The following is a 25924-nucleotide window of genomic DNA, read 5'->3' as shown; positions in this document are numbered from 1 at the left end:
TAGTGTGCGGGAGTCGTACGGCGTGGCAGCCGTGGAGGAGGCGTGTTTTTGCAAGGCTGCGTAGATTTACAGATTGCACACAGTCCTCAAAGGACGTATCTGGATGAGTCACCAAGTCGTCAGAATAAAACCGCTTACATCGGTTGCGGCTAGACACGCCGAGGTCGTGCATTTGTTGCATGCGGGATTGCACGGTTGATTGGTCGCTCCTTTTTCCATGTGGTGCTCTAAGAATTGCGTCTTCAATTTTTTTCTACAGAAATAGTACAAAAAACAGGCTACAGCGCTCCGTCATGGGCGCATCCCAGAAACGTAGTTTTAGGAGCATGTGGTAGATTGCTTGAAACAGTCCGCCAAACAATGTATGTCGAGGATGTTGCAGGCCGCTGATGATCCTCGCGTAGATATGCATATGGGATATATACGAAATCATGATGGTGATGGCGTGGTTCATATGCACAGTAGTAGTAAGCAAGGATGCCGCACACATCGTCGTCTGCTATAAGTTGCTTACGACGAAGCGGGCTCCCTGCGAAACCCAGCTCCAGACGGCGGAAAGCGGCTTGGAAAGCGCACCGGGGGTTGGTCCGTCAGGCTCAATATTTCTCTGCAGAACAGAGAAAGTGATAGGGGCAGGAGGGCAGATAAAGCATTCGCTGGGCAGATGTTGGCATGCCCCGCCAGCAAGCTGCAAACTGTGCAGGACCCATGGGCTCGGGTTAGAGCGATGCCCCGCGCACGTGGTTAGATGTGGAGACCTCGCCATATCTGTAAAAATTAGTAATAGGCTTAGATGTGGAGAGCTCCCCACATCTGTATGATTGGCTTAATCTAGGCTTCACTGGAGGCGCGAGCAAACGGAGTGAAGATGGACACAACAGCCAGGACGTTTGGTCACATAAGTGTCAGCTTGCGTTCCTCAATTACTTACTCGCCGTGCATACATGACCTCCCGGCGCTGCATGGTCTCCAGAAATGCCTGCACATCCAGCCCGCCTTGCCCATCATCGAACACGGCAAAGATGATTTCCATGACGCGGCTGCTCAACGACACGCCCATCAGCTTGGTCAGCAGCTTCGTAAAATCGTCCTTGAGGAGAGGCCGCCCCAACTGCGCGGTACAATTACGCGGCAGCAGAACCCTCATGGGGTGAAGGTGTCCGACAGCAGGACATACCACCGCATCCAAGCAAAGTTATCGGCCGCATGCATCACGCATCACATGCGTCGCGAGCAACAGTCTTGCCGGAAACACGTGCACCGCCGTGTGAACACCTAAGTCCCGCCATGCAGGAAGACTGAACTGCCGCGACCAACCCAGATGCCGACGTTAAGACGGACGCTTGGCTGGATTCATGCTGAGCGTGCGTATACCATCAGCCCCTTGACATTATCACCACCAGTACCACCACCACCATCACCGTATCCTCGAGCCCGCACCTGCCGATAGAAGTCCAGCGCCACCACCAGAGTGTGTAAATTGCGCCGCATGTCGAAGTGCACGGTCTGGAACTCCTCCAGACTGATGCGCTGCCGGGTCAGCTCGGGGCCCATAGCGTCAACCTGGCCAACGGGCGGGAGTTGGGCGGCCGCGCGTTCAGGGAGGGCGTTTACAACCAACAACGGATCTCCAAATGCAATAGTGTTGCAAGACAATGCCAGCATTTGCAAAGTCAAAGCCAAAGGCGCTGCAGACGGCACGTGTCCCCAAAGCCGCATTCGTCACAAGCTCACAACGCTATGGTCCACAGCAGACCCCATCAGATCCTACAAAATGGTTCTGCAGGGAAGGCTAGTTGGTTGGAGGCCAACAAAAGCACGTGCCCTGCGGGACTCGAAGATCCCGTGCCGTGTGCTACAGAACGAAGGGCAGCAGTGTCGGCAGGACGAACCGGCACCCCTAGGCCCCATCCTGCCCCTCTGCTGCGCGCAACTGTTGACCTTATCAAGCAGCTGGTCGACGCGACGGATGTCGGCCGTTGCGACGAGGCTCCGCCCAAAATCCACTGCCGGAATGGACCCACTGCCGCTGTAGTCGTAGTGCTTGAACTCCAGGGTGACTAACTCTGCGTGCAGCTTGTCCAGGAAGTCACGAAACTCCGGCAGCAGGAGCTTCTTGCCGCCGTCCTTGCCGAAGAACTTCATGAAGAGGCCCGAGTTCGCACTGTCACTACTGCGCAGCGTCGGGGGATAATGGAAGTAGAGCAGCAGCGGGAGGGAACACCAGAACCCAGGGGAACGCCGCGTGAGAATCCTTCGGGTTGAGCTCGAATCGGTCTTTATAATAGTTTTCATGGTTTACATGGGGCTTTCTCTGGACGTGTCCAAGGGAGGAATGGAACGCCGTCTCTGCCAGTGAGGCACGTGCTGTATGTAGGCAGCCGGCAAGGATGAGCAGCGCGACGACTCAGCACTCACAGCGATAGCTTCTTGGAGCGGCCCACCGGGGATGTATGCACATTGGCCATGCTTCCCAGCAGCTCCATTACCGACTTGAACTCGTCCCGGTCAATTTGCCCTGGATGTGGTGCAATCATACAGTAGAGCGCCGGTGGGTGTGTGAACCTTAGGTGCGCCTTCAGAGCGTACAACACACACAACCATACGCATACGTTGCTATCCGCGGGTCCAATGCATTCGGGTGCTGGAGCGTTGGCCCAGGAACGGCAGCATGTAACATGTTGTCTGTCTGTGCCCGGCACCTGGTTTGCGTAGGAGCGGACAGCTATTACTGTGCGTTTTTTCCCCCAGGCCACCGGGCCAAGAGCCTGCTGCGGCCATACAAGTAATGGCTCAAGACTGTTTACCCAAGCAGAAGCCTGCGCTGTTGTGTGGTCTCCGCGGATATGGACGGCGCAGCAAGTAGACGATGTTTGTTCGCGACAATCCTGTCGCAGCAACACCCCGCCTCCCCGACCACGCACCGTTGCCGTCCAAGTCAACCACGTCGAAAATGGTTTTGACGTCCTTTCCGGGTATCGAGAGCAGGATTAGCAGCAGCAGGAACTCCGGATAGGAGATGAGGCCATCGCCATCGACATCGAACTGGATTCGTGAATGGGGAATGGTGGTAGGTGGTGGGTATGCTTGTGAAGATCAAACGACGAGGTGCCAACTGGGCAGGGTGGGGACCCATGGGGCGCGGCACGTTGACCCTTGAAGCTGAAAGGCTATTTGCAGACAGAAATGTCGTAAAGGTGGACTTGGCAAGCCGGTCCCGTTGCTTTCAGTTCGGAAGGCTGTAACCCGTTGCTTCAATAGCGGTCTGTGCCAGGCCATGTGTAAGGCAGGCAGCCTACCCCTCCCTCCGCCATCTTCCGGAGTCGAAGGAAGGAACCCTTGCAGCAAGATACCATGAATGTAGGCTCACCTCCTGCAGAAAGCTCGCTTGACTTTTGCTCCAACTGGAACGGGCTGTCCCATTTCGCCGCTCCCCTGTCCAGCAGGAGAAACCAAAGAAGCGTGGCAACGCGTCCTGAGAATGCACAAGATATTTCGCGGTTACTCACCATCTAGATTTCCCAAACGATCCAGAGTCGACGCGCTGGGGGGATACGTGGGCACCACAGCGCACAGCATGTCAACGGGCGTCAGGAACTCCTGCCCGTCTTTCTCCTGAGAGCTGAAGTATTCGAAAATTTTTCCTAAAGAACTTTGGTCTCGTATACGCTTTTCATACTTGAAAAAAATCCGCTGGCGCACATCCAAAGGTAGCAAGTAGAACTCATCTTTCCTGAAATTGTCTTTTGATAAAGTCCACGCACTGCCAGCCGCCAGGACACCCAGCAGCGGGACAGCAAGTAAACCCCAATTCCTTGCAGAGCTATAACCTGAAGTCGAGGCTGCTCGCGAGGATAGCTGTCGCTCCGTCGCAGAGCTCGTCAGTATCTGTGTAACATGTGAAGCGCTAGACAAAGCTCGAATTACTCCCCTGAGTTGGGGCAAGGGCAGCGCTAATGCTGTCTGCATTGTGTGACAGTAATTCGGTCAGGGCTTTCCTAAAGCCTTCACACTGTCTCGATTAATGCTGAAAGCAATCACTGTAAACATGTGCGTTAAAAACACATAGCTTACTAATAGGAAGCGAGGAAGTTATGCAGCGGGTTGTACAACGATCTGTCTGAAATTCTGGATAGACGATGACTTCTTAGAACCTCATGGTCAGCAGACCAATCGCACGCTGGAAGGGGAGCAATTACGCCACCATGCAACGATGCCAAGGGGCGGCCGCAAAATAATTTTTAAGGTTCGACGTGCTCGCTCCTGCAAAATGAACCATCTGAAGCACCTCCAAGCCGTTTCCTACTTCAGCCCTGCGAAAACGGTCGCAGTGGCCCAATATTCCCACCGTGCACCCAAAGAAATCAAAGGTAAAGAAGTTTTCGTCCAAGAGTGACCATCCAAAGACAGCCCCACAGGCGATAGCCTCACAATTCCCATGCATCTACGGCCGAACTCAGGAATCCTGGCCTAGGCCACACGGTCAAGGAATCAGAAACCGGGTCTCAACATGGTCTTATAATAATGCCCCGACCACCTGAGCTGGCAGTCAACGAGGGAGTCACCTTGAGGACATCATCATCAACCTGCGTGGCCATCAGACTGGCCGGGCGCGAACAATCTTGACCTCGGTTATAGGGCGGTCCATATTGTCCGTTTGTAAGTTCCCCAGGCGTTTGATAATGCCCATGCCCGTCGCGACGCGGCCGAAGATAGTGTGCTTCCCGTCCAGCCAAGGCGTTGGGGCCAACGTGATGAAGAACTGCAGTTCGGCGTGCAGGGGTTTCAATGCCTGACCGATGCCGGGGTTACGAGCGTTGTTGGTGGCCAAGGCCATTGCCTGCAGCTGTACAAAGGCTTGCAACAAGAATTCACGAGTGCGACGCTACAGAAATCCTAGCACCCTAGCCGACAAACCACTACGGTTAACACTGGCGCAAGCCAACAGCCTGCTTATAACAAGGCCAGCCCAGCGCTAATGCTCAAGCGTACATTGTGCCTAATTCCAGAGATTAGCCTGTCTATCATGGGTATATAAAAGGCTACACCAAGCAAGCATCTCGAGTACCGGTACTGCATTCAGCAGCCAAGGTCGCCAGGCAGGATAAGGGAACAGGCCGAGGAATGCACAAGGGAAAAGGACGTGGCAGCGCCCACTGGCTGATCCAAAGGAACTCTCAAGGTGAGCATCTCGAGTCAGAACATTAACGGTCCGTGATGGCTGTCCCGCGGGAATGTCTGATCGTCCCATGCCTTGCCGTGCGTGGGCGCGCGTTGGATACCATGGTGACAAGGACACGAGGATGTATAGGCATCCGTGCAGTTGACACCATGGTTATGCCCGGCACCCTATTCGCACTCGATTCGACAACAGACATACCTGACTCCCATTTGTGTTTGGGCCTGCGTTCGCCATCGACAAGATGCCGGCTCCCGTGTGCTTCAACTCGCGCGTTATCTCGTCATCAAACTTCCCGCCATATATAGACTCGCCACCTCGCCCTGTCCCAGTTGGATCTCCACCTTGGCACATGAAATCCCGGATGATGCGATGAAACTGTCCAGGCCACCGGGGTTCGGGTACGAGTTTCCCCATGTCGTTCATTAGCCACCCTTGCTTAGCAAATATGAGGATGGTAACGCTCAGGTAAAGCTCTAGGTAACGCCCAGCAAATGAAGTCCTGGGAAACAAATGAAATCTCATGCCGCACTCACAATGGTTCCATCATAGTAGCCCCTCTTGCTCAACTCCTCGAAATTTTTACATGTCCTAGGAGCATGCTTATAGTAAAGCTCAACCGTGAAGCTTCCCAACGTGGTGTCTATTTGAATCACTGGAGCCTCCATGCCGACAGCGGCGGAATTGGAGTATTTTAAAGGAATCGATCAGACTAAATCAGGTATCAACTAAGTGTCAAGAATCTCCTTTAACCTTAAATTGACAGTAGGGAGCTTGCGTAACTTAAAGACTAAGTAGATGCCTAAAGCGTTTCGAGGAATTGAAAGCTCTGGTGCTAACCAATTAAAGGGATGTTGTAAGGTAGGCAAGTAGGTGCTGCAAGCAGGGGCAATCGGGCTTGACGTACGTCACAGAGCTTTAACGGAAATAACGGCCTTCCAGCGCTTCAGTGGTCAGCCTTTGGAGTTGCATGGATGACTAAATAAGCATCAGAAATTACATGCAGCTAAAAGATTCAGTGAGCTCTCAATGCCCCAAGAACCTATGACATTTCTGTCGCTGCATGCGGATCTTCACCGGCTGTGTACGGCAGCATCCGATTTGTTCAATGCACCTGCGCAGGGCAATAGATGCGTCCAGGTCGTTTGCGACGGTTTTAAGCTTCTGCCGATTGCCACCTAAGCTGATTCATCAAACTCCTGCCTAAGCTATAGTGCCCACAGTGTTGTGCTGATGCATTGGGGTCCGCTACTGCAAATCGCGTACTGCCTAAGCTGCTTCGCCGGTCGTGACGTCGCATGATGAGGTAATGAGCAGCCTTGATCATGGTTAGCAGTCCGTTGCCGTTCGCCTTGTCCAATTCCGTATTTTGTCGTGACATTAAGAACCTTTTGGGAAGACCATTGACCCCTTGGCACATTTTACAAAACCGTGTATGGCATGAGTAGCATCCTCTGGGGCCCGCTCACTCCCCGTCGATCTTCCGTACTGTATGGTACTGAATAGATGTTGAACATCGAAACACGGCACATACGAGAAATAACCTCACATTGCCAAGCACTCCATTAGCCTTTCAGCTATTATGCATCAGCAACGAGCACCGAGGCAATCCTGACCATGGACGTGGTGTAACTGCTCTGTGTAGCTGCTCTAATTCCTGGGGTCCCCGTTGCAGAAAGATGAATGCAGTCACAACCTCCAAAGCGTCAACCAGTGCGTAAAGTCCTGTCTCAAGTATAAAAAGAGATGTTGCGCACGTCACGGTGATGAGCGGCTGACCTAGCTATAAATCGCTCAAAATTTTGCCAGAAGGCAGGTTGATGTTGCTAATAACCAGCAAGTTGAGACAAGGCAGAGAATCAAACGACACAAGGATTGGACACATCAATCATCCAATTGGAAACGAAACTAATAAGCTTACTGCGACCGCAGAAGACAATTGTACAACACCCACAGGTTATCTGACGCGACATATCAATGGCGGCGTTCTGATCTGTGCAGTACGATAATGCCATGCAAGTCCCCTCGCCCACACCCATGTAAAACGAGGCAAATCCACACAGAACCCCACTAACAATCGTGTTCCCCGACGGACTGGACACGGCAGCTCCTATGACTAATAACACCACGTGCACAGTAAACCCGACGTTTCCACGGCCATGCCTAACGTGAGGTTGCGCCATGCCAATGTGGCCTTCCGCAAGCGAAATTCAACCTACCTACGCGCAGTACGTAAGACCCTAAACCCAATCGTCGCGTAAACCTGCAGCCTTTCAGACATAATCGGTGCAGTTCCCGTGTACTGTAGTCACTTGCATTGGACATCCTGCATCTATTGCACTTAACCACCGAACTTCTCATCCAGACACCTTGGGTAGCCTCTTTTCACGCAACGTCTACTGTTTTGATGACGCCAATGACAGCACCTACGGAGCACCGCCTGGCAGCTGATTGCCATGTTGCAGGCTCCTGATCCCCGCATTGACATCCATGTGCAAACATCTGGGCCTTCTCGTGACTCAGTGCACATGTAGTGTCCTCAGGCAGGCGCCGCAACTCCTCTGCAGCGATGCTCGTTACATAGTTCAACACATCCGTTCTGCCAGGTCCCTCGCTAGTTAGTGTCCGCTGTTCGCAGCAGCTTGCGCTGCTTCTTGTCCTTCATCATCTTCTTTACGGTGGCGCTGTTCGTGATCTGCAATGCCATACCGGTAAGGTAAAAGGTCAGACGTCCGAACGTGTGTGTGTCGCATCTTAAAGTCGCGCTACCGTCCAAAGATGTAATGGGCCCATAACAGCGGCTCCAAGGCTAACCGAAGGTTGTCAGGAAAAGACAGGTAATACAGACGGAAAGTACATTTGGCACTGCTCTCAGCAACTTTTTAAGGTCGCACACATGCCCCAGCGCAAACCCCAAGTAATAATGGCTCTTAGCGAATTATACGTGGAACGTGCGCCCCCGGTGCGTGCTAGTCTTCTTGTGGAGCAGAACTAAACTGGCCAGCGGCAGCCGTATTAGGACTGTGAGAAGGTCTTCCTGTCGCCATGGGAACGTTTGCCGTCAACAAGCTTTGAAATGCTACGGGCACCGAGCGCATGATGGCTTCCTTCTCACATGTCTTCAGCCTGGCCCCAGGCTCTCCAGAACACAGTACCCGCTCCCCTGGACCCAGAACACGCACCTTTTGCACCACGGCGCTCTTTTGCTGGTTCGAGGCTTTCAGCTCTTTTGCTCTTTTGCGCTGTTCTGCGGCAGCCTGTACGCGGTCCCAGCAAGATGGGCATAGGAAAAGTTCAAAAAAGGAGTGCAAGGCGCCGGACGCCCAAGCCGTCAGAGGTACGGCGGTTTTGGAACACACCTTGCGCTTAGCTTTTGTTGCGGCCACTGCCTCGGCCTTCAAATCAAGAAGGTGCTTGCGTGAAGCTTTTTCCGTCATTTTCTTGCCCCAGCTTTTCTTTCCCAAACTAGCAGGCCGCATTACAGTGCTCGCCCGTTGTCCCGGCGGCTTCCAGGACTTCCCGGAAACCTGGAACCACAATTACCATGGTTGGCAAAGTTATGCACCAGTCCAGGACAGCAACAGGGTTTGAGACCCGCGCCGCCTATCCACTTACGGGTCGGTACATCGTCTCATCGGCCTTTTGACGCTTTGGTGCCTGTGTTGCGTCCTGCTGCTCCATATCCTCTTGCATTGCCATTGGATGCTCGTCTTCTGCTTGCTCCGCGGCATCCCGTTTCCGCTTGCCAACAGAACGCTCTTTATATCCCTTAGGCTGCACGCCTATTAACCGCCTAAGATCCACGCTGTCGACGTCTTTAGGGTATTGCGCTGGAACCCATTCATGGGTTTCAGCTTCGACTGCCATCTTCTGGTCAGGACACGAGCTAACTGTAAAGCTGTTTACAATGTTTATAAGTGAACGCAAAGGCAAGATATCACACAGGTCCTGAATATCGTTGCGGTGGGGGTCAAAAGTGGAACATCGCTGGCGGAGCGAAAAAGGTCAGCCGTACTGCTTGTTGTACGTGAAATATTTTTTCTGCAAGCAGCAAACTCTATGCACACGATCGTCGAGATGACGTTGTTTTATTGTGCTTGTTAGGATAATAGTTACATCAACACCAAATTCAACCCTGTTTTGAATCTATTACACTTGACCCAAGTCCTGTCCGGATATGGCGGAAGTTCCGAAGGGTTATATATCTATTGTTGTGGAAGAGGCAACGGGAAAGACACAGCGGGATCAGTTCACATGGGACACGAATGCTGGAGCGTTCGAGGCGTTTGTCAAAGGCAAGTTGACAGGACAGCTGAGAGACCGCTTGGCGCGTTTGGTACGCTAAGCTTTCTCTGTTGAAGACTGCTTACAAGATCAGCTCTTCGTTGTTTATTGTTTCCTTGTTCACAGTGGAAATCCGAGGAGGGCTGAGGAACATCAAGGTTTGCTTTGCAAAGCGCGTTCAGCGTGTGAACCTGGTCTCTGTGGTAAATGTTATACGGATTTGCATGAAGTTCCAGCGTACATCTTCTTGTAGGCACAAACTCGAAAAGCTCCCCTGATTGGGGATACCATAACCTGGCGCGAGGAGTTGCGCATGTAAGTGCTTTCCTATAAATACATATAATGCATACCAGTCAAATACACCATAACATTCGAGCTCGCGCCTGCACTGTTTTTAGTTGGCTGAATTGGCACTGAAGCTTCAAGCGGCAGCAGAGACAGCGGTTGGGGTTGAAGGGTTTTTATTACGAAGCCTACGTGATTGACAGTAACTTAAGTGGGCGGTGGCCACTGTTTGTGCCTCTTCAGGGAGTTGCTTGAAGGCTCCAGCGAGCTGCGGCTCATGTTGTGTCGTGAGAAGTTTCAAGGCAACAAGAGGGGTACCTCTGTGGTGGCGGCTTGTGGTGAGCGCTCGTGCCGGATGCTAGAGGGGTTGGGTGGGGAAATCCGGTGCAAGCTTATGGTAATGGTTCTGTTATAACATGGTGGAACCCCGGGGATTTGAACGGTCCTTAACACGTCAAAGGCGTTCCGTCCTCTACGGCATAGACACGCGCCGGCCCTGGAGTTTAGTACCAAGCTGCGCACTATCCCCCTCTGACTTCCCCGAAGGTATCTACGTGAACGATATCCTCGAAGCCGTGCCAATTGACAAATATTTCGAATTATTTAAGCCCAACGCTGGTGGAGAAGGCGGCTACATTCGTATCCGAATGAACTTTGTGAAGGATCTGGCGGAGCTGGACAACACGCGACCAGGTGGATGAGGGGGCGATAGGTTTTACATGAGCACGTACTCGCAAGGCACACATACTAGGAATCACTGACCTGATATTGTGGGGGCATGCCTTGCAACTTATGCAGGGTTGGGTGTTGCGGGTGCCAGCGACAGTCATCAGCATCACCGCCGCCTATGCCTCGGCTTCCTGTCTGCAGATGGGTGCCTCCAGCCGAACGTCGCATTTGGGCAGCAGCCGCCAAACACGAAAGATGCCGTAGGTGAGCGTTTGAGCGTCCTAAGGGAAAACTTCATTGTTGTTTTGGGGTTACGGCTGGGGTATCGTTATTGTTGTTGTTACAGAGGGAGGCTTCTGGGCCAATTGGACATGTCATTTCTACGATTTATCACCACACTGCATCATCCACCCTTATCACACTGTACGCCATACGTACTGCAAGTCTAAGGCGGTCGATCCTGCCTTTTAGGATCCCTCCTCAAACAGTCACCCGAACACCCGCAGAGACAGAGGGTTCAGAGGGTTCACAATCGCCACCAATCCAGCGCCCAAGTCTCGGTCCATCAACTGTGACCTCAGTTATAAATCTCAGCAGCTAGCCGTAATTTCACGCTCCCGACAATGTCGAGGGTTTACCCAGGAATCGAACCCAGGACCTTAAACCGCACATTGCAGTATTGTCTCCAGGCCAGGTATCGTTATGACTACACCGTTATCCCGCGCTATGCCGTGTGCAGGGCGGCTGACCGGCGTTGTGTCGCCAGAGACAGTGGACGAGGTCGCCAAGCGGGTTACCACGATGGGCACGGAGCCTGAGGCACCGGGACCGGTTAAGTCAACCGTGGTTGGTGGCAAAAAGTAAGTTCAGTTCTGTAGTCAGGGGAGGGGTCAGACAGGTGATATATGCCGGAGGCGGGGAACGGTATTAACTTATGTTCGGTGGGATGATAGAACAATCGCACTCCGCGGTATACAGTTTCAGGAGTAGTGTCCGTTTCATGCCCAATCCGGCTACCCTCTACACATCCTGTTTGCCCCTACCCTTACGGCATGTGCTCCCGTGTTTTGATGCCTGTAGAAACTTTATCCTCCCGCTGGTGCTCGTTGCGGTTGCCGGCATTGCGGCGCCATTAATCGCGAAGGAGATTAAGGCAAAGAAAGACCGTCGCAAGTAATCATTTGAATTAGTCATCTGCATAGCGCTCGTTTTTTCAGTCTGTTCTGGATCAGGTCTGCAATTTATCTTTTTACAAAGATTGAGCGGGTCCACAACAGCAAGGGGACAGTGGTTCTAATTTCACTTGTGCATGTCAAACAGGATACGCATTATGTACTGAATGCTGGCGGCAGGGCATGTGGCAGGGTATGCATGGTGTATGGGGATTCCCGTGGTTGGGTATGGTTTAGGAGGTCATTAGCAACTTGATGTCCGCAGGGTGCCCATGCAAGCAGGGCCAGCGCCAGACAGTTATTCCTTTTGTACCTGTATCGCGGGGCGTTCTTATGTTTTCATTTGTGTATGTGTATTTTGCTCTGTGCTCAATGGGTCACAAAGGTATGTTTCTGTTGGAATTATGCGCCGGAACGGGTCTTGGTTGCGCCACACCCCTGGACGTCGAAACGTCTACGGGGTGATAGACTTATCCTTCAATCTGCGGTGTTCGCCGCCGTTGCACACGACACAAGCGTTGAGCTGGGAAAGGCGAAAACCCAAGCCTTCTGTAATATCTCGTGAGCCAAGTTTCCAGTGGCGGGCACGTCATAGAGCTCAGCAGTCCAACGATGGTGCAGAGAGCCATCGGCATAAGTATAGGTAGCGCGTAAGGGCGACCCCGGGGAAGACACCGAACACACGCGCCACTAGGTTTTGCTCGAAAGTAGCCTCTGGTTGCAAAGTCGACGCCTGCGTGATGTGAGTGATGCCACACCATCCAACGTAGAACGACGTTATGGGGCGTGAGGATTCCTTTAATAATAGATCAACGATAACAGGCCACGGACAGTACTTCTTGTTGGGACAGCGAACCCAGCGCTAGCAGTTCATTGTGAGACATTTTAAGTGTGTCTTTGTCATATGTCTTATGTATATTAACTCCTTTCAAGTCAGTATATTCCAAATGTAATACTTAAACCTTTGAAAGCATGGACTAGTTCATGTACCGACGTTCTGGCACCCTCCTGGAGCGGTCCCAGTTCGGAACTGAGAAGTGCTGTGCCATACCTTCGTTCCTTCTCTTTCCTTGTAGTGGGTGGCGCTGCACAGGCCTAGGCAAGTAATATAAGTATAAGTGCCCTTTAGGCCTGAGTCTATTTGACGCCGACTTTGGCACGAACTCAGTACCAGCTGTTTTTGCATTCGCAGTGCGAGCACCACAATGGTCTCCGCTCGCAGCAAGAAGATTGTGAAGGAGAGGGGGCTGGAGCCCGATGAGTTCGAGGAGCAGGTTGCTCAGGTGTGCCACCAGGGCGCCGACCATTCATGCCAGAGCACGACGAATTGGAGTGTTTGTTCTTAATATTAGCGAGGGCAACCAACTGCGGCGGGCAGGTGCTGCTTACAGGGGAGCAGCCGCCGGCGCCATTGTTGTTTCAGCTCTATGAGCAACCAGCAGTGATAGTCCATGTTATGCTTCACAGGCTCTGTTCGATCTGGAGGCAACCAATGCTGAGCTGAAGAGCGACCTGCGTGACCTTTATATCACCTCCGCTAAGGAGGTCGATGTCGCCAACGGTGCCAGGAAGGCGATTATCATCCACGTAAGAACGCACACAGCCGTCCAGCGCCCTTATATTACTACGGCATGGGTTGCAAGCTGACAGTCGCCTTTCACAAAGCTGAGCTTGGGGACCCCTGCACGTTTGGGTCGTAGGTGCCCTACCGCTTGCTTAAGGCCTTCCACAAGATCCAGCAGCGCTTGGTGCGCGAGCTGGAGAAGAAGTTCAGCGGCCGGGACGTGGTTATTGTTGCAAACCGGCGGATTTTGCCACCGCCCCGCAACGGCAAGACGAACGCCCGCCCACGCAGCCGCACTCTGACAGCGGTGGGTATGCTGTACGGACTGCTTTTAAAGGGATGCGATAGACCCTTTTCAGGGGTACCGATATATTTCCAGTCACTTCGGAACATCTGTAGGCGAGGTTGTCCCCGCTTAGTAATTACGTCCTTTCAAACCATGCTCGTGAACAGGTGCACGACGCCGTCTTGGACGACCTCGTGTACCCAACGGAAATTGTCGGCAAGCGGATTCGCTACCGGCTGGATGGGTCTAAGGTCCTCAAGGTGCGACTGTTTTGAATCACCTGTCGCTGGACGGCAAGGGGCCACTGTATGCACTGCTCGGGGGCGGACGGAGATTACCTGTCTTTTATTTAACCGCACGCTAGGCGTTCCATCTGGCAGAGTTTGTTCTGAGCCGGTATTTGGTAATTGCCCAAACCATGCAATCCTTTCTAGGACCTGACATCTTGACCTAGGCTCTAATGAGGAAATAGTTGGGAGCAGTGCGGTGAAGTCGAAACGCTTTCGAGCAGAGGTCTGGTTGTCCATTTTTGTGTGATTGTGGCGTTGCTGATCACGGCGTGTACTCATTTGGAAAACTAGTAGCCCAGTAGCAAGAGAAGAGCCCACTTGCCTGGAGCACCGAGCAGGAAAATGATGAAGCTTGTGCATGATACCGTTTGGATTGCCATACACAGCTGTCCATGGCTTATCCATCATGGTAGCAGTGCATGCAGTGCAGAACAAAGCGGGTATCGCCGTCCTGGTTCTGTGAGTTTGCAAACTCCAGCCGGGACTTGACATCATATTTCGTATGACATCTACCTGGCGAATGTCGTGGATGGCATGCCTTAATGTGCATTTTCTGGGGTCCATTGGTAGGTGCATCTGGACCCTAAGGACCGCAACACCACCGAGTACAAGCTGGAGACTTTTGCCAGCGTCTACAAGCGCCTTACAGGTGAGCTGTGTGGGGCCGCCACCTGAATGGGTATACATGGCATGTCCCCATTCGGAAGCGATTTGACCATGGCCACCGCTGTGGGCTCCTTCATGGCTGCCCCAACGCTAGCCTTCCTGTATCAAATAAGGGTTGCTTAGGTGGTCGGTGGAACAACGTCGTTGGCTGGTTAGATGCTGTAAGACGCTGCTTGCCAATTATGCCGAGGAATGTTCCTTTTACGCATTACGCTGCAGGCAAGGACGTGAGCTTTGAGTTCCCGGTCGCCGAGTCCTCCTAAGTCCGCGGTCAAGAGGAGGGGCGGGTGTGTGAGGGCCCCAGCTTGGGATCGAATGTAACGTTCAGCTGGATGACCCCCTTGGTCGGCCTAGTGTTTAGCGTCTCCATCCCGCGGGAATGTAATACGCACGCGCCGCTTTGCAACAATTTGGTTTTCAGCTGATAACACATCGCTGCACAAACACCAGAACAACTGCAACTGAATTTGCAGTACAAATCTGCAGCTCACTCTCCCAAAACCGGCTGGTAACCTCAAAAGTTTTGGGAAGTTGCCTTAGCGAGTAAGGAATGTAGCGGGAAATCAGGTCAAGTAGCGGTCAGGAAAAGGCCGCATCTCGCTTTGTTTCAACGTCAAGACGAATCGTCAGCGTGTGCAGTTCGAAATGAAGTGTATTACACATGTGTGTACAGCGAGCATTTGTGCTCCTGACCCCTGCTCGAATCAGAAGCAGGTGAGAGATTATCAGGATGACGGATAATCGAGAGTCACCAGCCATCTTGGAAGCGATAACGGATAAAGCTGACACACGTTACAAGGATAGCAGCCATAACCAAATGGAATCGCAGACCTGTTATTCACTCGTACTCCCATTGGCTGAATGCCAGTAGTACGTCTTAAGAAGTCGGCGCATCGCTAGTGCGATGCTTACTCATGAACAGGCCGAGGTCATAAAATCGCATTGAACTTGCAAGCTTTCCATGCATTATCTGAAAAACGGAGTAACGGCGGAAATGTACGCACGGCTACCTGAACTACCTCTTTAGTCAATCAGTAACGCATCGCGGCTAGTGCCAGCCAACGAGTCCAGGTTGTCACCGTACAGTACGGCGACACGTAGGGCGGCGACGATTTTGGTTCTAAGCATGCCTTGTGCGTGTACATTTATTAATTCCTTTACTTTTTAACTGTAAATCGAAATGGGGACATACGTTGCACTGGTTTTTCTGGTCACGCTGGCCTGTGCCGCAATGGCTCAAGCCAGGGTCATTACTTTCACATCCACAGGGCGGCCGTCACGCTTCGCTTCAGGGATTTCACGGCGTGCTGACGTTCCTGATCTTATGTAAGTGGAGATCGCAAATGCTGTGAGCACGAAGGTTGCATATTTGCCCAATGACCTAACCTTTGCCCTGCAGTTCTACTCCGCGTCCGCATGACCTTCTTAAACCAGAAGAATTGCCGGCGACTTGGGACTGGTGCGGATTTGCTGACAAACCCTAGTCCTCATTAGTTCGGTCTATGATTCCAGTCTAACCATCGCTCAATAAAAACGCAGGCGCAACATCAGTGGGCCGAACAATGGTGTGCGCAACTTCCTGAGCATTGTGCGCAATCAACACATACCTGAGTATTGGTAAGGAATCCCAACCTTCAGATATGGAATGAAAAAACCTTGGCTGACGGCTCGATCAATTCCAACCAGCATTATGATTTATCTCTAATACTAACGTCGATTGCGCTTCTCTTGGTTGCCTGGTTTTCGCAGCGGTTCTTGCTGGGCCCATGCGGCGAGTAGTTCTTTGGCAGACCGGATGAACATCAAGCAAAAGGTATTAACATTACGGAAAAGTCAGTCGATCTTTTACCGTGGTCGTGTCTCCCCACCATATAGGGGTTTTCACCAGCTCACGTGCACCCGCTGCATACCTGCCTTGTGGCAAAGAAACGCTTATTGGATAAGGAAGGCATTTTTAAAACAATAAAATCAGGTACTTGTACGCAGTGCATATGTTGAGGTTTTCTGTTTCACCAGGTGGATTTGGGGTTAATGGTCAGGCATGCCTCCTGCCAATCATCGGGGGTTATTATCGCCCCCGACGTAGTAGGGCTACCCAGCCATTAAATAATGGAAGAGGGATGGTTCGTCCGTATGAACAAAACGCAAGCCTGGCCGTGTGCCTTTGTTGTCCCCAGGGTGCATGGCCCGGCGTCTTCCTTTCAGTCCAGAACATCATTGATTGCGGTCATGCTGGTAGCTGTAACGGCGGCGACGACCGAATGGTGTACGTCTATGCCAACAAGCACGGTGAGGATGGGAGCCATGCAAATGTCCTCTGTTATTAACGCGATCCGCGCCCTGTGTCCTTGACGTACTCAAAAGAATTTTGAACGAACGTACCCGACATATTTTCACCTTAATCGATCTTTGATAGATTCTTGATAGGCTGGAAAGGCTCTTTACTTTCTAATTGCCAACCTTGTCGCCCGCAGGTATCCCTCCGGACACCTGCAACCTCTACGTCGCCCATAACCAGCAGGTATGGGGGCTTTCTGGACCAGCTTGGTGGAGAGAGCTGGAACGGGTTGGGTGCGAGGCTGCACTTAGCATGCCGTTTGTGCCTCATACCTCATAGCTCATAATCCATACCTCTCAGTATAGTACCATCCATTCGACATTCTGGCTTTGTCAATGCTTTGTGCGCTGGCATTCTCGTCGCGCTTCAACTGGTCAATGGCATCTCAGCTGCGTCCTGACATAGTGCTTCTGCTGCTGCCTGTCCGTCCGTCTTGCGTGGCCACCCGAAGTGCCATGACAAGGAGCAATGCTACACCTGCTGGCCAGACGAAGGCTGCATCCCCGTGTACGAATACAAGCGCCTCACGGTGTCGGAGTATGGCAGGTTGAAGGTACGGCTGCATTCGATTGTAGCGGCGGCCAGCGTACAGGTCCTGTTTCGGTTTGGTGCAGAAATTTGTGTGCCACAGCTGGGTTCAGGGATCGACAGGGCAGCGGCGGCCCAGCAAGGTAGCAAGGTAACCTCGCGAAAATGTCTTTTATCCGTGAACTTGGAGACGGACTAGTAGCGGGCGTAAACAACACATTGGGCCCAGCATTATAGCGCATACGGAACGTGGGATGGTGTTGGAGGCTTGCGTGGGTGCAACTATGTTCTCGTGCCTGCGTGCGTGTTGGTGCGCTATGCAGGGCGCCCACCAGATGAAGGCGGAGATTTTCCGACGGGGTCCCATTAGCTGTGGTGTGGACGCGACTGACAACATGGACAGCTATACGGGTGAGGCTATACGGCTCTGTGTCCTCGTTGTGTCTACATTAGCAAGTGGGATTACCTGTCACCTGGTTACTGCGATCCTGGTGTGCAATCTAAGGATGAGGCATTTCTCGTTCCCACGCGGGCATCGCTGCGGTGCGGCGCGGTATGGTGTGCTCCGCTGCCTTGGGGTTGTTACGTCACGAGCCTAATTAGAACCTCTCCACAAGTGTGGTGGGAACAAAAGATCCCGGCTGATGGGTTGTGAGCCGTCTTAACGACTGCTCACCGATGGAAGTACGGCAAAGCGCACTGATTAGCGAAGTGACTGCCGAGGTGGATCTCAAGGCGGAACCCAAGGCGGATAAAGCGAGACGGGGAAACGGCTCATGCTTGTTACAGGGGTCGCGAGCAGCATCAGAATGTATGTGTGTTTGCTCGTGGATTCTCCAACTCCAAGACGCGCCGTCAGTATGTACGTCTGTTCCCTACCTGATGGTGCAGCTCGCACACGCTGTTACGAGGCTGTCACAACTTAACAATCCATCTGTATGGCTATTTCCAACGGCCTCTCCCTCCTCACGCCGGAGAGGGTATTGGGAAGGTCTTTACTGGCAGCAGGCTGATTCCCTGCTCGTGTATGAAATGCGCAGGTGGGGTTTATGCGGAGTACAAGGAGAAGTCGCAAATCAACCACGTGGTAAGCGTCGTGGGCTGGAGCGTCGACGAGGACGGTGTCGAGTACTGGATCGTGCGCAACAGGTTGGTGGAGGGAACGGGGGTCCCTGATGTGGTTTTGGAGGAGCTGATATGCCAGAGAGCGGCAGGTGGACATGGCGGAAGAGGACGCTGGGCCCTGGGAACCCTGAACACGGTGTGGAGTACCGTGATCATTGCCCTGCTTGCAGTCGTGATACCAAGTTCTTTGAGCATTGATTTCATAGGGGCAGCATCGTTTGGTGTGACTTCTTTGTGGCACCATGGCCTGTGCGAAGGACCTTTTTGCCGGCCCCGTTGTGCAGTTGGGGCGAGCCTTGGGGCGAGGCAGGCTTCATGAAGCTGGTCACATCAGCCTACAAGGGCGGTAATGGCGAGCTATATAACTTGGGGATTGAGACGGAGTGCGCCTTTGGCGTTCCAGAGAGGTGAGCCCAGGGGGAGGGGGCTGGAAAGGGTGGCGCATGTTAACTTGCAAAGCGTTATTTAATATCCGTTTAGTGCTTGCACGTATAGGGTACGGAGCAAATGCTGGTGAATACACCAGAGGTCTGAATAGGGCTTAGAATGCGCCTTGCAAATTTGGCAGGGATAACGGGATGAGCACCCCAAACATTTACTATCCCTTGATGAGGAAATCGTCTGTCGATGCTTTTTGTGGCAGCTAACCTTTCCTTGCACTTTTACATGCTTTGCCCCACCTCACCCCCCATATTGGTTTGGTTTTTCAGCTGGGTGCCCGCAAAGGATTTGGGCTTCGGTCCCCTTCACGACGACCTCGCGAGCAACATTCGCGCGAAGGATCCCAAGACGATGGGCAACCGGAAGATATTGCCAGGGATGACGCTCCTTATTGAGGACAAGTGAACGGCAAAGTACAGATAGAATGTGATTATTTATTGATTTTTTCTATGCCATATGTAATATGGAATGCGCTGGCAAGCTGTGATTTCACGCTGCGTGAAATTGCAAAATGTCGCGAGCGGAGTGCAGATCATGCTGTGCGCAGCAGTCAGCGTGGTGTTTTTTTCGTATTTACGTGGGGAAGCTCCACGAGCTCCGAATACTCTTTTGTTTGCGTGAACTTGTGCGGAGTGCTCTTTTTCAATTGTATACTCATCACCCTCTGTATTATCCTCTTACATCACGTTGCTCTTTCCGTCGCGCCTTTGTGCATCTATTAGGACGAAACTATTCTTGTATGTACAAGTGTTTACTTTGCGATATATAAGCTGCAGTGCTATTGCGGCTAGCGGCTAAGTGTTATGAGGAGAGTTGAGCGTACGAGCTACAGATAACGGTACAGGACGTCTCCAAAGTGTAGCGCTTGGCTATCGGTTAAATAGTTCAGTTCTTGTAATGCTTCTACTGTCCAAATGTTTTGCTTGCCGACTCCACGAAAGTGCTAGAACACGTGCATTCTCTGTGAACGCCATTTTCTGGTACATAAAGGCCATTTGTACAAGTTTCAGTCGCAGATTGAGCTGGGGGTTTCTTCTTTTTTTAGGAAACGGCTTTGGGAGGCAGGGGGTCGAGGTAGCTAACTAGGCTTTTAACTCAAGTTTAACTCAAAATGGAGTCGCCTACCGATAGCTTGCACTTGCCATCTAGGGCAGATGACTCTGAGCTGGGATATGCGCCGCGCTATCCCCATGCTGTCGAATTGAACGACGCTGATGAACCGCTTGCGTACAAAAACCGGTACAATTCTGTGTACAAGCTGGATGGTCCAGTAGCTGATCCTTCAAATGGAGCTCAGGAATACACCATGGGCGACGGCGTCAGCACACGCGTCCGAGACGATTCAAGCAGTGCTCCCCCTGCATCCCTGTCTGAACCGGAAGCAGTTCTGCAAAGCGGCAGGGACGATAGCGAGGACGAGGTTCCCTTGGATCGTGTCGCAGCTTACACCAGAAGCGCGTCGCATTCAGCGAGGGATGCCGCCGCGGCAGCGGCAGCAGCTGCTGCACGTACAGCGGCCTTGTCCCAACACCTCAGCTCCCTAAACGCCGAATCGGTTGGGCAAACACTGCAGTTGCTGGACGGGGACACATCGGGGATAGCAACAGCCGATCCCCACGCTCCCAGCACGGAGGCCGATTTCAGAACCCCTGACTCTGCCATAAACACCCTAGGCGGAACGGCCCCTACGGCAGCTGCAGATATGTCCCTGGACTTTCCGCGGGTTGATAATTCAAACCAGGAGGACACAGATGTAGCTGCAGTCCTCTGCGCCGCACGGAGCAACTCAGAAGCGCCTTCCACCTCAATTGTTCACAAACCGGATGCAGACCTCAGCTTGCTACAACCTGCCGTGGTGGAGGCGAGTTCGTCAACTACCCTTAACAGTTATGCGGCATATCACCCGCCTCAGAGCGTCGAAGCTCCTTACGAGGAAAGCAGCAGCGACATCAATGCCGTGGGCTTTCCTCAGCAAACACCATACCACCTATCTGGCGATGTTGCCATTAAACAGGCGAGTGTCCCTTTCGTTTCCCCGCTGGCTCGGGATTCGGCCTAGAATCCACCTAAAGGCTACCCGCCTGCCGAATCGCCTGTTGGGCACCGCCCCTGAAATCCCCAAATCCGCAAACTTGACTCGCAGTGGGCGGCTGTCGACGTCGGGCCCCCCGCCAGTGGGACTGCGCCGCCGCCGGCACCCGCCTCTTGGAACAACTCCGACGTGCGGTGCTGCTTTGAAGACGTGCCTCTCAATTTGGTCCCGGCAGCCTCCAATGGCGCCCCGCTCGCTGCGGATTCAGATTTGCTCCTGCAGTCCAACATTGGCGTCGATGACCCCCCTGTCGAGGTGGTCGCCACGGTGGAGCATCCCGTGTTTGACGACCCCGATCTGCTGGCGTCCACGGAGGCCTATCACCTGGGGCCGCAGCCATCACCTGGGGATGCGGAGGGCAGCGGCCCTGACGCAAGTCGAGCCGCAGCCGCAGCGGCCACCACGGCAGTAGCAGTGGGTCCGTTGGACGGAGGAAGCTCTATAGCGGTCAATTCGCAGCAGCTTCTGGACGACTACCGGATTGCCGCCGCCGCGGGGCTGGTCAGTCCGGAGCTGGCGTCGCTGCTGGGCCTGGCGCCACAGCCGGGGTCGGAGGGATTCGGAGCTGCTGGAGTGGGGAGACAGAAGCAGGAGGAGGAGGAGGAGGAGGTTGAGGAGCGCGAGGTGCAGCTTGGGTTCCCCCAGGTGGACGGTAATGGGGTAGGGTGCCTGGTGCCGGCGGTGCAGCAGCAGCAGCAGCAGCAGCCGCAGGACCATGCGCCGATGACGCACGTGTTGGATTCGTGGCAGGCGGTTGTGGACGCCGGCACGGAGGGCGGCGGTGCGTTGACCGTACCGTCTGCCGCTGCGGCTCTACCGTCCTCAGCGCCTGGTATGGGTAGTCACCACCCTCTTTCTGTTGCTGCTACAATTGGTGTTCCTACGGCTGCTGCGATTGAACTCGCTGTCAGTGGGCAGCTGTCTGGGGCAGCCCGCGTCCAACGCGCCGCCGCCAGGGATCCCTTTGATGCCGCGGACACGGACGACGACGAACCGGCGGGAACATCTGCCGTGCCAGCAGCGTTCGCTGCGGCGCCGGAGCCGCCTCCCCACGCCATACCCGCACCTCCGCAACCCGGTGGGAGTCAGTCTGGCGGTGAGGCGTCCGGGGGCCCAGCAGCGGCGGTGGCAGCAACTGTTGCGGGTCTGGCGGTGGCGGCTGGAGCTGCTGTGGGCGCCGTGGCAGTAGCAGGCCAGCGATTGGGCCCGCAGCAGCAGCAAGCACCTCAGCATTTGTGGCAGGGCCCGGTGAGTTCGGTTGGGTCATGAATGTGGTGGGGGTGAGGGGTGAGCGGTGGGAATCGTGGTGGTTGGGTTTGCTTGGGTGTCTGGGTGAACAGAACAGTCCGCGAGGCGGGAGGATGCAGGAGGGACTGCTCTTCTGTGTCAGGATGCAGGGAGCTGGGTAGGGTCCTATTATCCCACGCAACACACTTGCTCCCAGTGCGTCTGTGCTCATCTGCCGGCCTGCAGACGCCACCCTGGGGCGGGTATCTGCCACCGCGCCAACTGGGGCTGGGTTTGTGCCCCCTGAACAGGCTGGACACTCCGTACCCGGTGCCATACAGCTGGGTACCCAACAGCCGCAGCAGCAGCCCTTGCCGCCGGGCCCTTACTCGGGCCCTCCAGCTCCCCCGGGTCCCCAGTTCCCTCCGGGCTCCCAGCTGCCCAACAGCATGCGTCACGGCGCCATGCCCGGCAGGACGCTGGGGCCGCAGCCCGTGCTATCTCAGCAGCAGCACGCAGGCCCTCCGTCGCCGCGAGTGAACCCTGTGCCCGGGGTTGGCCCGCAGGGCAATATCCCCGCCGACAGGGGCCCTACCGGAGTCCAGCCGCCTTCCTGGGGTGCCCCGGGTCCTGCCCCGGGCCCTGCTGTGCCGGCGGCAGCGGCGGCAGAAGTGGGCGTGCCGCCGCAGCCCCGTGGCGTGGGGCCCTGGCCGCCGGGTCACCCCGTACCCGGACCTTACGGCCCCGGTCCCATGCCGCCGCCGCGTCCTGGATTGCAGCCCCCTCTGCAGCCGCTTCCAGGAGCTATGCCTGGGGGTCCAAGACCCCCCCTGCTATCCGGCGGCCCGCCCGGCCATAACCCGGTCCCCGGCGGTCCCCCGGGGTACCCCCCAGGGCCACCAGGTACGGCAATTCGGCCTGGAGTGCGGCCACCGCCGTTTGGCCCTGGGGGCCCTATGCTCGGGAATGGGCGAGGCGGCCCAATGCCGGGGCCGGGACCGGCTGGGCCCCCGGAAGCGTTCAGGTACGAGAGTTCTGCGGGGCGTGTGTGCGTGTGCGTCTTGAGGTGTGGGGGGAGGAGGATTGTGTGGGGTTTATTGCGGTGTGAGGGAGAAGGCGCAAGGCGCACAACGGGTATTCTCCGTGTGTTGTAAGGCTTGCTTTTTCGCGTATGCAGGCCTGACGGTCCCCGACCTTCGACTTAAGTCTGCGGATGAATGCTTCCTCGCAGGCCGCCGCTTGCGCCTGGCGCCTTTGGCCCGCGGCCTCCACCGCCCCCTCCTCCCAGCCCGTACCCCGGACTGCTCTACACGGATGGACGCGACACGCTGGGGCGTCCGGTGGTGGTGCTGAACACGGCGATGCTGCCCGTCAAGGCCAAGAAGAATGATGTCCTGCAGTACGTGTTGCAGCAGCTGCAGCCGGTGGTTCAGCAGGACTACGTAATTGTGGTGCTCAGTCTGGGCCTGGGGGTGAAGGCGAGCTCCGTGTCCTCATCCTGGGCGCTCGGGGCATACCGCTCGCTGGCCAAACCATGTGGGTAGTACCTGCGTATGTATGTCGCATGTGCCCCGGGCGTTGAACAAATGGATGAATGGAGAAACGTGTTTTCTTTTATCGTCATCTGATAATGTTGTCAGTGGTGGAGATGTTTGCTCCCCCGGAGGGTTGCGGCGCTACTGTGGATGGTGCAGAGCATAGCGCTGGATGGGAGTTTGGCTGTGTCCAGTGTTAGTCCCCTGCCTGCCACCGTGACTGCTACCCGGAACCCCACGCTGCTGCTGCTGCTGCTGCTGCTGCTGCTGTTGTTGTTGTTGTTGTTGTTGTTACCTCCTACCCCGCCGCAGACCGCAAGAACGTAAAGCACGTTGTATTGGTGCAGCCCAGTGCCTGGGCTCGCACACTGCTGGCGCTGGCACAGCCCTTTGTCAGCAAGAAGGCGGCGCACAAGGTCAAAAAGGTGGGGGTGAGCGGCCTCTTGTCCATAACCACACGCACCCTGCGCCAAACGTGATGTGTTTCATCCCTCTCTCGGGAGGCATCTCACCCACCCGGGGGTAGCCGCATCGGGAGAGGGGACAGGGGACCGGCACCGGAATTACCTGGCACAGGTCGTCTCCTGGGGACAGATCGGTAGGTCATGTCTGCATGCGAGCTTCCGTTGCCTACATTCAACCCTTACACGCACACAGACAGCTTCACCCTAGCTGCTAGTCCTCCTGGCCGCCTACAACCTCTCTGCTCCCGCCAACCCGCCTTTCCCCACCCGTTCTTCCCCCTACCCCTTCCTCCCCACACACGCAGGTGGACAACCTAGTTCAGATCTCTGACGCCACATCAGGCGAGGTGAAGCTGGAGAGTCTGGGTGCTCGGTTCATCAGGGAGATACAGTACGGACTAGGGGCACCGCCACTGGCAGGGTTGGCGCCGGGACCCGCTCCGGGGCCCGGCCGTCCCGTGGGCCCGCAGCGACCGCCCGCACACACAGCGCCACCGCTGCGGGGCCCGCCCATACCAGGTGGCCAGCCGGTGAATCCGTACCCAGGCCCTCCGCCGCCGTACGGACCACCGCCTGGGCCGCGGATGATGCCGCCGGGTAGCAATATCACTACGCCGGTGTATGGCCCAGGCGGACCGTGGCCTTCGGCAGCCGGCAGGATCCAAGGGACCCCGCCGCCGCCGCGGCCGCAGTTTCCCCCGGTCACCCCAGTGCCGGGTGCTGGGGGTGTGGGTGTGGGAGTGGGTGTTGGTCCCCAACCTGCAGGCGAGGGTTTCGTAGCACCTCGCTAAGGGGTTGTGATGAGGTGGCGTGCGGGGTTCCACTACGGCGCGTATAGGCTCGGGTTGCCTGAGGGTAGGCTTGGTGAGACTGTGGGAAGTGGCGTTGGCGCTTCGGTTTGGAGGAGCGCTGAGGTATGTAGTGACGACACCGGTTGCGGCTGCGGCCGCCGGAGGTCAGTGGGACGAGGCGCAGCGTAAGCGGCGGCGGCATGTGTGTTGGCGTGATCCCACAGCGATGAGCTCCACAGCGATCTTTTGCAGTCGCATTAAGACATTTGCTTAGAGCGCAGTTCTTGCTGTTGCACGTATCCGACCAGGTGATAGGTCGAGCAATAGGAGCGGTGCATGCAGCTTAAGGTGAATCAGGTATCTGAGCCATGTGGGGTTTCACAGAAAACAAAACGGATGGATGGAGAGGGAAGGTTCGGTGACGCGATATGTTCTGTCGCGAGCGCGGTGTTCGGAGGCGTGATAACTTATTATATTTTCCTCCTCAACACTGTTGCTGTCGCGGCGGGATTGGCGATGCTCTATTACCTTGTTTCGCCTAGCCGCGGGGTGTTGTACGGCTGCTTTTGACTGAGCGTCCAGAAGCTGCTAAACCCCGTGATGACGCTAACCAGTTGCGTTATTTCAATCCTGAAAAAACCACCATATGCCGTCGAAACAAAGTTCCAGGCGGGACGGGTGAGGGGCGAGAGGAGCTTCACCTCCTCGCTTGGCTTGGCGTCAGGTGCACGGAAACGCGGCGCCATGTCGCCGGTGGTGCCTTAAAAGCTTGACATTGCCAGTCTGCATACAGATGTGAGCATGTGATCGTATGTGTTTTGTCGTATGCGCACGAACCCAAAAATGGGATATTGTTTTAGCGGTGCGGCTTGATCATGCGAGTATGAACTCTTGATGTCGTACCTCGATGTCGTACCGCGGACTCCATGCAAATTGCACGGGGCGCGGCTTTCCGATATCGACTAATGGCTATTAGTTTACCGCCATA

The 25924-nt window shown here is 54.8% G+C and overlaps 7 protein-coding genes across 7 annotated transcripts; 4 read left to right on the top strand and 3 right to left on the bottom strand.

The window, feature by feature from the left end:
• Positions 1-510: 510 nt before the first annotated feature.
• VOLCADRAFT_103668 (uncharacterized protein) lies at positions 511-4010 on the bottom strand (the record flags this gene model as incomplete). The annotated part of the gene is made up of 9 exons (XM_002947842.1): positions 3510-4010; positions 3371-3435; positions 2925-3045; positions 2419-2518; positions 1942-2173; positions 1441-1563; positions 932-1111; positions 577-607; positions 511-542 (listed from the first exon to the last, which is right to left on the bottom strand). The coding sequence occupies exons 1-9, from the start codon at positions 3967-3969 to the stop codon at positions 511-513; spliced, it is 1344 nt and encodes a 447-aa protein (XP_002947888.1). The 5' UTR covers positions 3970-4010.
• A 217-nt stretch (positions 4011-4227) lies between these two features.
• On the bottom strand, positions 4228-5997 carry VOLCADRAFT_79909 (uncharacterized protein). Its single transcript, XM_002947841.1, has 3 exons — positions 5716-5997; positions 5381-5557; positions 4228-4762 (listed from the first exon to the last, which is right to left on the bottom strand). Exons 1-3 carry the CDS (start codon positions 5845-5847, stop codon positions 4598-4600), a joined length of 474 nt encoding a protein of 157 aa, XP_002947887.1. The 5' UTR covers positions 5848-5997; the 3' UTR covers positions 4228-4597.
• A 587-nt stretch (positions 5998-6584) lies between these two features.
• On the bottom strand, positions 6585-9130 carry VOLCADRAFT_103666 (uncharacterized protein). The gene is made up of 4 exons (XM_002947840.1): positions 8795-9130; positions 8539-8706; positions 8362-8436; positions 6585-7874 (listed from the first exon to the last, which is right to left on the bottom strand). The coding sequence occupies exons 1-4, from the start codon at positions 9044-9046 to the stop codon at positions 7794-7796; spliced, it is 576 nt and encodes a 191-aa protein (XP_002947886.1). The 5' UTR covers positions 9047-9130; the 3' UTR covers positions 6585-7793.
• A 226-nt stretch (positions 9131-9356) lies between these two features.
• VOLCADRAFT_120532 (uncharacterized protein) lies at positions 9357-12157 on the top strand (the record flags this gene model as incomplete). Its single annotated transcript, XM_002947993.1, has 7 exons — positions 9357-9515; positions 9717-9778; positions 9992-10086; positions 10295-10441; positions 10619-10681; positions 11157-11277; positions 11498-12157. The coding sequence occupies 7 exons, from the start codon at positions 9357-9359 to the stop codon at positions 11592-11594; spliced, it is 744 nt and encodes a 247-aa protein (XP_002948039.1). The 3' UTR covers positions 11595-12157.
• A 503-nt stretch (positions 12158-12660) lies between these two features.
• rps7 (component of cytosolic 80S ribosome and 40S small subunit) lies at positions 12661-14800 on the top strand. The gene is made up of 7 exons (XM_002947992.1): positions 12661-12688; positions 12782-12872; positions 13057-13176; positions 13290-13460; positions 13607-13699; positions 14300-14378; positions 14615-14800. The coding sequence occupies exons 2-7, from the start codon at positions 12795-12797 to the stop codon at positions 14656-14658; spliced, it is 585 nt and encodes a 194-aa protein (XP_002948038.1). The 5' UTR covers positions 12661-12688; positions 12782-12794; the 3' UTR covers positions 14659-14800.
• Positions 14801-15566: 766 nt separating this feature from the next.
• VOLCADRAFT_120530 (uncharacterized protein) lies at positions 15567-19739 on the top strand. Its single transcript, XM_002947991.1, has 11 exons — positions 15567-15721; positions 15795-15854; positions 15935-16012; positions 16145-16208; positions 16573-16684; positions 16870-16916; positions 17185-17286; positions 17585-17672; positions 18302-18410; positions 18671-18793; positions 19097-19739. Exons 1-11 carry the CDS (start codon positions 15576-15578, stop codon positions 19230-19232), a joined length of 1065 nt encoding a protein of 354 aa, XP_002948037.1. The 5' UTR covers positions 15567-15575; the 3' UTR covers positions 19233-19739.
• A 199-nt stretch (positions 19740-19938) lies between these two features.
• VOLCADRAFT_88246 (uncharacterized protein) lies at positions 19939-24936 on the top strand (the record flags this gene model as incomplete). Its single annotated transcript, XM_002947990.1, has 8 exons — positions 19939-20784; positions 20971-21700; positions 21746-22167; positions 22393-22476; positions 22584-23170; positions 23435-23682; positions 23994-24106; positions 24451-24936. The coding sequence occupies 8 exons, from the start codon at positions 19939-19941 to the stop codon at positions 24934-24936; spliced, it is 3516 nt and encodes a 1171-aa protein (XP_002948036.1).
• Positions 24937-25924: the final 988 nt, after the last annotated feature.

Source organism: Volvox carteri, assembly GCF_000143455.1.
Source record: "Volvox carteri f. nagariensis unplaced genomic scaffold VOLCAscaffold_8, whole genome shotgun sequence".
In the NCBI taxonomy this organism is placed as follows: Eukaryota; Viridiplantae; Chlorophyta; class Chlorophyceae; order Chlamydomonadales; family Volvocaceae; genus Volvox; species Volvox carteri.
This window is presented reverse-complemented; position numbering and strand designations above follow the sequence as displayed.